Consider the following 12,931-nt stretch of genomic DNA (forward strand, 5'->3'; position numbering starts at 1 on the left):
GTTGCTTCTCAGTGATATATTGTAATACTCTTCACCACGTTTAAGCCATCACATGCAAAATTATACCTTCAATTTTGACTGTAAAATCGGTCGGACGGATGTGCATATTCCATAAATATCTATGATGAAATGTTTGTGATGTTCTCTAAATTGGCAAGTTACATGCCAGGTGACAGTAATGAAGGAGGAATCACAATCAACTAGCTATTGTTACAGGTTGTTCTTTGTCATTTTGTTTTAAATTTTCTGTTTATGACTTTATATGAAGGCTCAAAACTGAATGTTCTGTTGACATTATATGTAAATGTATCTAGGCCTACTACAGTATTGTACAGGATTGATTTATCCCGATTTTTCCCATACCGTGAGAAAAATTTCCTGGCTTGACTGCCATGGGGAAAACAGCATCTGAACATTTTGACCAGTACGGCTCACACAATGACAACTTTACATTTTGGTGGCATTTGCCAATTTACTGACACAGTAACTCGGTTTTGTAGCAGGAATGAAATGTTTTGGGTGAGCTACTACCTTTGGCAGGCATGCAATGGCGTTGTGACATGCCATGAAACTGTTGTGACAATTGCACTTACAGTTTAGAGAATGTTAAGACTGTTTAAAGAAATGAGCCAGAGCAAATGAGAGAAACTGTATGTGGTAACCAATAAAGCACCTGGATGTTCCCCTGTAAACTTTTTGATTTTTGCGTTTAGTTTTGCCTTTGATAGATAGATAGATAGATAGACTTCACTTTTAGACTGAATCAAAACTGAAGACTTTATTTTTCTTTTTACTGCTTCCTTTTATTAAATCTAATCTAAAACTTTTAATTACATCTTCACTGCACACAACTTTCCTGTTTTATACGGTTTTTATTTTCTATTTAACTTTCCTTTAAATTGAAATGTCTGTTTTATTTTCCCTATGTTGCTTTTATGTTTTACATAAAGCCCTTTGATTAGCCTTGTTGACATCTGCTATACTAATTAACTTGCCTTGACTTGCTTTGTGTTGTTCTTGGAAACTTTTAACCCCATGTGGATAAAAGTAGTAAGTGTATTTAGCACAATGCTCTTATGGTCAATAAAGAACATGACTAGAAAATTTAATGCATAAATTAGCAACACTTAATATTAGTATAGATTGCATTTGTCTGCTTACAGTATTAATCAATGCCTACATTTAAGCAACGTGGAAATCATCTTCTTCCCCAGCTTCTCCAATGTTCACATTTACAATTTTTCTCAATCGATTTGGCACATTTACTAAAACAAAATTACAATTGTCAAGTAAAATCGCAGTACGTGGTACATTGAGCACACCACTCTATGTGACCTGCAAAAGGTGATTATTCAATAAAAAAAATAACTTGTGTTTCAAATGTAAATAAATCCATCAATGAATAAATCATTGTAATCAGAACAAAAGGTTCCTTTATCATTGCTTAGACCAATACATTCAAAATGCAGACATCTTGTCAATTGACAGTGTACCCACAATGGTCCAATTGCATTTAGACAGCTAAATAGTATTCATTTAAGCCACGGCACACACTATACTGTCAACAAAACATTTATTTCTCATTGCAGGCCTATGTACACACCAGCCAACCACAAATAACATAAAGAAAGCTTGTACAGAAAAAAAGATATACAACACCATAATTATCACGAACTACTGTAAAATGTGTTCAAGAATAAAGAAAATATGCTGCAAATTTATCAACCTCATGGGTCATCCAATCTCTCCTCACTGTCTGGCCACAATATTTCATCGACGTCACACCTGATATCCTCCCGTGCAATGCAACGAGTGAAAAATCTTTTGGCATGACACAGCCACCCCCTACAACAATCTGCTGTGATGTCCTCACAACCAACATCCATTGCACCCAACAAGGACAACTGGTCGTGAGGACGGTGATCATATACTTTCCATCTCCATTCTGAAAAGAACTCCTCAATGGGATTTATGAATAGGGAGTATGATGGGAGAAACTACATCCAAAAACATGGGTGGGCAACAAACGATTCCCTAACTGTATGAAAGCTTATGGTGTCCCAAACTTTAACATAAGTTGGCAAGACATTTGTTACAAACCCCCTCTCATTCTCAGGAATAAGATCCCTGTAAAGAGTTTCCAGGAAATTGAGGAGATGTTGTGTGTTATAGGACCCAATGCTGAGAATGTGGCTGAGTACACCATGCTCACATATGGCAGCACACATTGTAATGTTCCCTCCAGGCTGACCTGGCACATCTACAGTTGCTCAGTGACCAATAATATTACGGCCACGTCTCCTTACAAATGGCAACCTCTTGTTGAGCAGTGAAAACTGATCCTCTGCCACCACCATGGGGCAGATGTTTAATCCTAGACAGAAAATACAGCACAGTAAAGTCAATGTATTCTACATACATTCTGAGACATGCATTGGCTAATACTGGCGCACCAGTGTAAAGGCATATTGCAGTATGATATTTGATTTCATACCCGTTTTCTCTCCTGAATGGCTGGACTATTGATGACACTGTGGCCCTGCCCAGATTAGGCTGTACTCTCCGACCAGCATCTGTCATACTTAGGCCATGGTTGATTACGTGGTTTATATTTGTTGCCTGTATCTCATTTGAGATTTCTCTGTGTCTTTGCCTTTCTCTGGCTCTTCCTTGTTCTTCCTGCTCCTTCCTCCTGGATGGGCAGGCTCTGACCCCTGTCTCATGCATGCTCAATATTCCACAGCTGTAACACTCAGTCTTACCTGTACAGTATAAATGTGTTTGAGAACTGATTGGTTATGAGTTTCACCTGTCAGCTAAACTGGACAGCAGTTGTGTTCGATTACTCTAAATTGTGAGGAAATTGAATTGTTTCCTATGTAGCCTAAGTCTATACATCTGACAATGTTTAGAACAGTATCACATAACAATTATGTGTAGAATATATGTGTGACAGGTTATTGTGATTGTTGGTCACTCTATTTAGCATGTAGGGATTTACACAATGATCACATGTATAATTGCATTTGAGAGAAGTATAATTCAATGGCAGCTACTATTTTGATCTGCAAGGCTTACTCAATGCATTTTTTGCAAACGCAATTATAAATGACTATAGTAATGTGAACAACTCACCATATATGTTCATATAAATAGCCATATAGTTTGACAAAGTTAGTTATTTGACGATTGTGCCAAAGCGATTGAGAAAAACTATAATAATGATGCATACATAAGATGCGAACATTTTACCATATGATATATTATTTAGTTTAAGTTATGTACATTAATTGTTTTTTTATTGAAATGTAACAACAACCATTTAAACATCATTCAACAGCTACAAAGGGTACATTACAGTCATGTGCATACAAACATCATTCCAATCATGTAAAATAACCAATATAACAAATTCTAACGAATTTAAAAAGATGATTAGAAAATTAGAAAATAAATTACAAGCAGCTAAATAAATCACAATTGTTCAGGAGACTCCTCAAACAACTCTTGTTTTGTCAAATCAAAATAAGTTTTCATTTGTCATAAAAAACGTGTATAAAAACAGCCTAAGTGGTGATTGAAATCAAATCTTGAAATTAATATAAAATGAAATAATATAAAAGGACAACAAGTAGAAAAAAGTAAGCAAGGAAAAGTAAGGAGAAAAAGCAAAAAAAATATAAATCTAATCTAAAAAAATATTATCAAATATATACATGAATACCGTAAAAATAGCAAGACATACTTTAATTATAGCCTATCATTTGGTTGTGTCTATATTATTAAATAAATATTCAATATTGTGCAACCAAAAGGTTATGAAGATGGCGGTATGAATGTGATTGATTTTGATATTATGAATGGTGTTTTGAAATTGAAATGGTTAAACTCCTTCCTTGAAAATAGACGTTTAGTCGTTTTGGTTTACTGTCTCCAATGCCGTTTTTCAAAAGATGGGTGGAATAGATGTTTTTTCTCCGGTGTGATTATGATTGCAGGTCAATACCCGTTAAACTCTCTGCTTTCCATCAGCAAGTTCTTCTTTACTGGAAGTTAATATATAAACACAATTTTACACCCCACAACACACCAGTGTGGAATAACAGATGCATTTTGGTTAATAGAAAATCTCTGTACATTGAGGAATGGAGGTCTAAAGGGGTTTGGGCAGTTGCTGATTCTATGAATGACAATGGAAATGTGTTAGGGCATGAAGAGTTTTGCACAAAATTTCAACTTTAGTGTTCTGTCAAACACTACAATAGAGTGATCAAAGCCATACCAATCCCTTTCAGATTATTGATTAAAGAAAGTCTTCTGTACTCAAATGCTCCTCCTGAGCTGAGGAAGCTTTGTTTTGATGGAATTGACTTTTTTGTTGATAAATGTACCAACAGAGTTATTAGAAACCTTCTGCTTAAGGGATGTTATCCCAACCCAGTAAGAAGGACATATGTCTTCAGGGAATTCAGAGTTGAAGAGGTTAAAAAAATAAGAAAAAATTATATTTCATTTCCACTTCCTCCCAAGGTAAAAGAAGTGAACTTCAAAATTTTAAATGAGATATACCCAACTAACGAATTTTTGAGAGTGAGATTTAATTTTGATGTAAATAACTGTGTTTTCTGTGAAAGGGAAGTAGAGAGCTTGGAACACCTGTTTTTTTATTGTGAATTTGTGCAGTCCTTCCGGTGTGATATGTGGAGCTGGCTACAGTCCAAAGAGATTGTGTCTTCACCATTGACTGATGGTGATTGATTGATTGATTGATTGATTGATTGATGATTGATTTGGATTTTGTCCTTAACGTTGTGATGCTATTGGGGAAATCCTTTATACATAAATGTAGGTTCTTTAAACCCTGCTTGAACCGTTGGAAGAATGAGGTTTGAATAAGTCACTGAAACTTGTAAAAAACAAGAAAGCACTAAAATTGGTTTCATTATTAAGCAGATACAGGTTAATTTGAGATAGCCCTACCTTTATTTTATTTATTTATTATTATTATGTGTATGTGTATATGTGTGTGTATATATATATATTAATTAATTAATTATTTTATTTATTAGCTGTTATTTATTTACTGTATTATTTGCTTTATCATTTAATGTCCGCTTTGTTCTTTGCTTAACCTGTTGTAAACAGTGTAAGGACAGATGTGATAAGATGCCTGATTTGTTTGTATCTTGTATCCTAAATAAAGGGGAATATATATATATATATATATATATATATATATATATATATATAGTGCAACCACCATAGACTGTGAATGAAATGGTAACGAACCACATCCATCCTCTTCCGTTTTGGCGTGTCACGGCAGTCATGTGACCGCCCATCTTGGTCATATGACCGACCAGCTGCACTGTAGTTTGCAGTGGGGACGAACTAGAGCAATTCCGGCTTTATCTCTTTGTCGGTTTACGTTTTTGTTGACTTATTTCCAGGCTCATCTCTGCTTTTTAATGTTAACTCTCTGTCGGAATAAAGAAGACGGTTTCAGGACGTGGATCTAACATGGAAAAAGGAAGTCGGCTCGCTGCACTGTCGTTACTTCTCTCCGCTGCGTTCTCCAACTGTGTTTGTCCCATCAGCCCTGAACAGGTACAGCAAACTGTCCCCAGATTCATATCATATAAATACAATGCAGTAGCTCTGCTATAGGTATACGTGTTGTTGTGTTAGTTAAAAGTGTTTTCAGTTTCATTTCAGTGATCTTTTTAGGATGTTTCCATTATTTTGTCCAGCCCAGCCTATGCATGCTTTCCTGTGTTTTTAATAGTCAGCACTGGGTTGCACCAACTATGTGTAAGTTCAGGCTTAGCCTAGTTTGAACGTAATTTCTAATTTAAGTCGGAGTTTACGTGCTACTAACGTTTTAAGGGTTGCACCAGCTGAAATACGTCATACGTAGACATAAGTTACAACTTAAATCTAACACCTATAGTCCTTCATAGGTGTAAAGTCCTCCATAAAATAGTCAAGTGGTTGTCATGGCGCATCGTTTTGAAGGGTGGGGGGTGACTGGGTTCAGGAGGAGCAAATTACACCGGGCTCTTCTGCGTAACCGAGCGCACACAGATTGGATGACAGCTCATTTTGGTTAATGAAGCAAAATGCAGATCACAGACTAGTTAAATTATGAAGGTATGAATTGAAAATGTAGCGAAATTAAGAGTAGATTACTAGCCCAAAGAAAATATTGGATTAAAGAGTAAAAATAGAAATAATAAAGGAACGTGAAAAGGCAATGACTTATTTTTATTTATTTATTTTTGCAAATTTGCGTTAAGTTACTTGTAGCAAGTTACTCCCCATCCTGCTGTCTTCAGGTAGGCTGTAATAACAGCAGCACAGTAGAAAAGCCTGTAATATTGAGGCACTTAGCTGCCTTCAGCAAACAAATATTTTTCCTCCCTTAACTTTTCAGCATCTCCTTTGCGTTGTGTCGGATGTTTTCTACAGGCCTAACTTACACGATTCTTGTCCGCGTTTCAACCGTTTAATTATGTCTGATGTGCAGTGATCGGTTGACAGCCACTCATAGTAAACCTTCTCGCCTAGCCAACTCCGAAATCACCAGAGAAAAGTGTGTTGGGGGGAAACATAGATTTTTAAATATGAGATGCTTAATAGTATATATAAGTTATAATGTTACAATTTCATCTGCCCGTTATACTTTACCGTTCGTTACGGGCACCGTTAAATTACGTCTATGTTGTAGTTAACGGTTTTACCACTCGATGTCACTGTGAGACTAGCTGTAGATTAAGGTTTCATAGTTATCGCCTAATCATAATTATTTGTCCTTGTATACGTACCTTTTTGTTGGTTTGTTGCTATTTTTAGCCGTTAGCCTCTTCAGTATTGCAAACGTTGAAAGAGAAAGAGAGACAAACAGATGACAAAACCGTAATAAACTCTGTTAAGAATAGTGCTGGTCATTTTCTGCGACACTGTTTTGATTAGTATGGACTTTACGCCAGAGTAGCTAAGATGAACCTTACGTCTCGGTGGTGCAACCAAACATCGACACAGCTTTTGTCTCAAACTAACTAGTTTCAACGTATTGTTTAGTGTGGACTTTGCACCCTAACTTAAGGTAGAACTTACGTATTGCTGGTGCAGCAGGCTGCAGATGTGGAAGACGTATTCATGTCATTTACTTAACTAAAATTAGTGTGTAGTAGTGATACTACACTAGAAATATTCAAGTACAAGTACAAATGTATTATCATCAAAATATAGTCAAAGTATCAATAAAAGTATTAAGTTGTCATTTTATTTACTTTTATATACACGGCATCATGTTTTATATATTGATCACATGTTTTGTTTGTAAAATCTTGATCTAAAAAGTAACTAGTAACAAAAACTGTATAAAGTGGGATTAAATAAAAATACAAGTACAAGGTCCTCATAATTGTACTTAAACACAGTACTTGTGTAAATGTACTTAATGTAAATGGAATGTAACTTCCTCTCCGTCAGCCAGCTGGTCTGTCTCTTTCTCTACTCCCTTGTTTTTCTGTCTTGTCTTTCTTTGCTGTCCAGATTGAGCCTCTGCTGTATGAGGAGCAGCTGCTGTGGGTGAGTGGCACCCAGGGGCAGGTGAGCACCTACAGGATCCCGCTGCTCACCTTCACCCCCAGAGGAAGCCTGCTGGCTTTCGCAGAGGGCAGGAAATCGTCGAGCAGTGACTTTGGAGCGAAGTTTATTGCCATGAGGCGCTCCGAAGACAAAGGCAGGACAAACAACAGACAGTCAGAATCAGAAACAGTTACATATACAGTATATGTACACACACACAAACAGAGTTAGTCTTCAAAGTCTTCAAAGAAATATTACTACAGTCACAAATGTAGGATAAACTTCAACAGTTAACAATCTCTTAATCTTAGCATAGTTTCCTTCTGGTTTTTCTAGTTTTCTTATGTGACAGAAAGAGTCAAACAGGAAACAAGAACCAACTTTAGCCATCTTAATTTATTTTACAACTTAATTATTATACTGTATTTCCATTTTAGGATATTGTTATGTAAGTTGGTTATCATCAAATTAATCAGACAAAGTAAAAAACGTAGAACAATTTCACAAAAAGAAAATCTTATCACAACATCCAGTTACTTGATCTTTCCTGTGCTTTTAGCCATGCCTTCATCAGTAAGCGGCTTGTGATAAGTTTTTTTTTTGTGCTACTGTCCAACATACAAAAACCTACATGAGCTCAAATACAGGAAATGAAATGTCAAACTTCCTTAAAGACTACAGAGCAACTGCACAGACCACAACATTAGAATGAGGCCTGGTTATCATTTGATACCCGATTTCAATACTATTTCCAATATGATACCTTAGTTCAGAACAGATATCAAAACAATAAACCTTAATTTTGAGAAATATAAACAAAAAGTTTTTTACAAAGTGTAACAGGAGAAGTTCATAAATATTAAATGTGTTAAATGCAGTGGTACAAGAACTTTTATTGAAATAAAATACAAATGTGAATTTGTGCACAAACGTGATGCCAGCCTTCAGTTGACAGTTGATTCTCTGTCTTAAGGACAAATTTCTGGCGGTACCAAACAAGTACTGAGCGAGCCCTAATTATTACAACTTAGATCTGATTACTGGAAATGTGGTTTAAGTTTATGTTGCATAACATTAAAACAGAAATAATGTGTCTTTTGGACCAGAGTTTAAAACTCAATGAAACATAACCTCAGACAAAACACAAGCATCAAGACAAAAACGGTTAACATTTAGTCATTTAATGGACGCTTTGATTTTTAGAGGCATTACTGAATGGATTTTACATGTGTACACAATGCCTGCTTTTTGCAACACAAAAAGTAATACAGCTACTTGATGAGACAAACTCATGCATACACACATTAATTACTGCTTGAAACTCAATCTTATAGCAAACTGTAAAAAAGTAGTGTCTGAATCCTCTCCTGTTCCTCCTCTATCCCTCCAGGAGCCACCTGGTCACCGACCACTTTTATTGTCGATGATGGAACGCAGGCGGACGGCCTGAACCTGGGCTCGGTGGTGGTGGACGAGGAAGCGAGGTCTGTGATTCTGATCTACAGCATCTGCTTCCACCTCTACCAATGCTACCCTTCCAGCACCATGATGGTGGAGAGCAGGGATGACGGCAGAAGCTGGAGCCAGCCCAGAAACCTCTCGGTCCAGCTCGGAGTAAAAAACTTCGCCCCCGGGCCGGGCTTCGGCATCCAGGTAAGAGAGCAATACAACACCAAGGCGTGAGAAGCCGTGGCTGAGCTGTTTTCTAGTTGGAAAGTGGGAGAAAATTAAAGCTAAATGACCTTTTTATGTTGCATTCATGTCACATTGGTGATTATTGTTATGACCCTGGGGTCATATTTTGTTGTTTGTTTATCTCTGTCGTGGAAAATTGTGGTATTCATGGTGAGGGACTGAGCAAATAATTTAGTTACAACAAACAGCTGTCTTTTGAATGACTTATTAATAAAAGAGAATAAACCATAAACAGAGAAGTACTATAACAAAAATCAGCTGGACGAGAGGTTCTGTCTCCTAGGACAGTCACTAACGTCTGGCCCAGAGCAAAGGGATGCATAATCATTTACACAGTCTAGGTTTTTATGTTTTGGGAAACAAAGATCCTCTCCCAGCCTTAACTGGTCCCAGTGAAGGCAAGGATAGGAACAGCTAGTAAGGAAGACAGTAAATCAACTTCACATCTCTGACCTAAACCCTACACATGTTGACAGACTAGAATTATAAGTAAAATAATAAAAGGAAAACTTTAAAGATTTAAAAACAATATATAAGATAATAATAATAATAATAATAATAAAATAGTACTATTATAAGTACTTGCCTAAAAGATTATAAGAAAGAAAAGAAAGAAAAAACTATTTTCTGCCATCACATAAGCTACTGACAGGTTAGTCATTCATGTCACATACTAGAGGTGATTACAGGTTTAAGAGATTTTAAAGGCAGAAATCTGACGTAACATGAAATCACAAAAACTCGACTCCTTGAAGAGATATGATCATCTTTTGCTACGGGGTTGTAAAAATCTTAGTTCACACACTTTTCTTACACCAGAGTATTATTACAGGAAGCGGTAGATATAATTTAGTGTTTGGTGATGATTAACAAATTTCATTTTTTTTCATGAAAAGGGGAAGAGAATGTTCTACATTAAATGTATTTCATTATTTAAGCTCACGACATGTTTTTTTTTTTTTTTTTTTTGTTGTTTTTTTTTCTTAAAAACTGGTCAGTGTAACAGCTTAAATGTAGTTGGCTTGACAAAATACTAAACGCCTCATGAACTGTAGAAAATAAATTTAATTGATTGAAATTGACTTAAAGTCTGAAGTAACTTAATCACACTCAGGTACACTGCTGAAAAAACTAAGGTACAAGGTTGTTTATTAGTCATTATACAGCACAAGGCTGCATAAGGAAACGAAATTTGTAGTTCCTTCATGCTACACACACAACATATAATTAAGTGGAGGCCTATTATTAAAAATATTAAAATATGGTAACATATAAAATAAAACAATATATACAGTTATTTATATACATATACAGACAAGTAGCCTACACACCCCGAACATTCCACAGTGCATTTTTTAAGGTTTGGGTCATACTGCTTTTAATACCTTATTTTTTTTTTTTAGTTGCATTTTTCAGCTATAAAAAAATCAGTAAAGGCCAAGAGAATGAATAATCTGCACATACAGTATACTGTAGGCATACTTTGTCGAAAAACTTGTGGCAAAATATATGTCAAACAAACTGTATTCCCAAAGAGGAACACAAGTCCCAAGTTGAAACTAACCAACAGGAACATGATGGACACTAACACTATATACTACAGGACTGACAAGTGCTGCAGTAGTTGGCATGAAAGCTGATATGAAACAACTTTTTCCACAGTTATTTGTTACTGTTTGTGTATTAATTAGAGTCAGGCTGATATTGTAGAGTGTGTATTATTAACTAATCGCATATTTACTGATGAGTGTGTAATGCAAAAACAATGTGCTTCAGATTACTAACAAACAGTAACATTATACATCAGTTCCCCTGGACCACTATAATTAGTTACTTTTTTTTATCTATAAAATAAAACCTGTAAAGTTCCAACAGATCTCTCTCTATAAGTAAGTACTAATATGGTGATGGCATGTTTATATAATGTAATGTAAAACCTGTTAAACCTGCAAAATGTGAACACCTGTAATTTGCGTTTGTCCAAATTGCGTCTCCTGACGTGTGCCTTGTTAAATTGTATCCCATTAATAGAATAAATTGGATGTAGAGTTTTATTTTTGCAACTTGACTGCATTAGAAAGTGACAATTTTGCATTTGACATGTTTGCAGCAACATAATCATTATATAACATTACATTACATCTAATGGTTCAAATTAGTTGCATATCCAGCATCTGTGTAGCTATTATGAGCTAATATGTTTGTGGAGATACCTGCCAGTTTTTAGTACACTGACCCTTCTGTTGGGTTGCAGCAGATCAGCCTCTCTGGATAATTAATGTTTTTTTTTCATGAGATATTGATGTCTTTGTAGCTGAAACATTGCTTTTAACTGATTTTAAGAATTTTGTATTATATTTTTGTATGGGAAATATCTGTGTTCAGTAAATCTGCTTTCTTTAGTTTTTATTTTGAGAATGTATAGACGCAATTTTCAGAAATAGAAGTCGTTTCTGTCAAGTTTGCCCTTTAGTTTTGCACCTTTTCTTTATTATGTGCTGAGTCTACATTGTTTTTGTGTCTTTGTCCTACAGAAGCGCTACAACCCCGCTAAGGGGAGGCTGGTGGTGTGTGGTCATGGTACACTGGAAGGAGACGGAGTTTTCTGCATCCTGAGCGACGACCATGGACATAACTGGTACAACGGTGCTGCGCTGAAAAGCATTCCGTACAATCAGAAGAAGAGACCACTGGACTTCAACCCTGACGAGTGCCAGGTTTGTTTGCTGCTGTTTACATCATGCAAATTTACAATATGATTCCGTGTAAGTGCTCTAATCAAGCCGGGTTGTGCAGTTTTGCAGACATTTTCTAATGCTCCTGCTCATCCAAAACTCTGCTGCCAGGATTATGACCCGGTTTAAGACACATTGTCACTTCACACCAATCCTGGCTTTCCTATACCGGCCCTAACTGTTGCCTTATTATTGATTACTTACAAACCCCTTAGAGGCCTAGGCCCAAGTTATTTAGTGGATCTTTTAGTGCCATATGTCCTTTCCCGCTCCTTGAGATCCTCGGATGTGTCATTCCAGTTGCAATTAGAGCTCCAAGACTGTGGGATGACCTGCCTGAGGGGATCAGGCCTCCAAACTCTGTTTCATCTTTTTTGAATCACTTTTAAAAACCCACTTTTTAAAAATGGCTTTTCATTGATTTAATTTGTTTTACAACACTGTTAATTAATTTTACTGTGTTTTATTTTTTGTGACATGTTAGATATATATATATATATATATACACACACATATATACAGTGGGTACGGAAAGTATTCAGACCCCTTTAAATTTTTCACTCTTTGTTTCATTGCAGCCATTTTCCAAAAATCAAAAAAGTTCATTTTATTTCTCAGTAATGTACACTCAGCACCCCATCTTGACAGAAAAAAACAGAAATGTAGAAATTTTTGCAAATTTATTAAAAAAGAAAAACTGAAATATCACATGGTCATAAGTATTCAGACCCTTTGCCGTGACACTCATATTTAACTCAGGTGCTGTCTATTTCTTCTGATCATCCTTGAGATGGTTCTACACCTTCATTTGAGTCCAGCTGTGTTTGATTATACTGATTGGACTTGATTAGGAAAGCCACACACCTGTCTATATAAGACCTTACAGCTCACAGTGCATGTCAGAGCAA

At 36.0% G+C, this 12,931-nt stretch overlaps 1 protein-coding gene across 1 annotated transcript in view; it reads left to right on the forward strand.

Annotated features, from left to right (window-relative positions):
- Positions 1-5,357: 5,357 nt before the first annotated feature.
- The window catches only part of neu1 (neuraminidase 1), an 11,335-nt gene continuing 3,761 nt past the window's right edge, over positions 5,358-12,931 (forward strand). The window contains exons 1-4 of the mRNA XM_046058952.1: positions 5,358-5,607; positions 7,558-7,747; positions 8,984-9,246; positions 11,823-12,005. Of these exons, the coding sequence (XP_045914908.1) occupies positions 5,521-5,607; positions 7,558-7,747; positions 8,984-9,246; positions 11,823-12,005 (723 nt within the window). The 5' untranslated portion in view covers positions 5,358-5,520. The remainder of the gene's footprint in view (positions 5,608-7,557; positions 7,748-8,983; positions 9,247-11,822; positions 12,006-12,931) is intronic.

Source organism: Micropterus dolomieu, linkage group LG09, assembly GCF_021292245.1.
Source record: "Micropterus dolomieu isolate WLL.071019.BEF.003 ecotype Adirondacks linkage group LG09, ASM2129224v1, whole genome shotgun sequence".
Lineage (NCBI taxonomy): Eukaryota > Metazoa > Chordata > Actinopteri > Centrarchiformes > Centrarchidae > Micropterus > Micropterus dolomieu.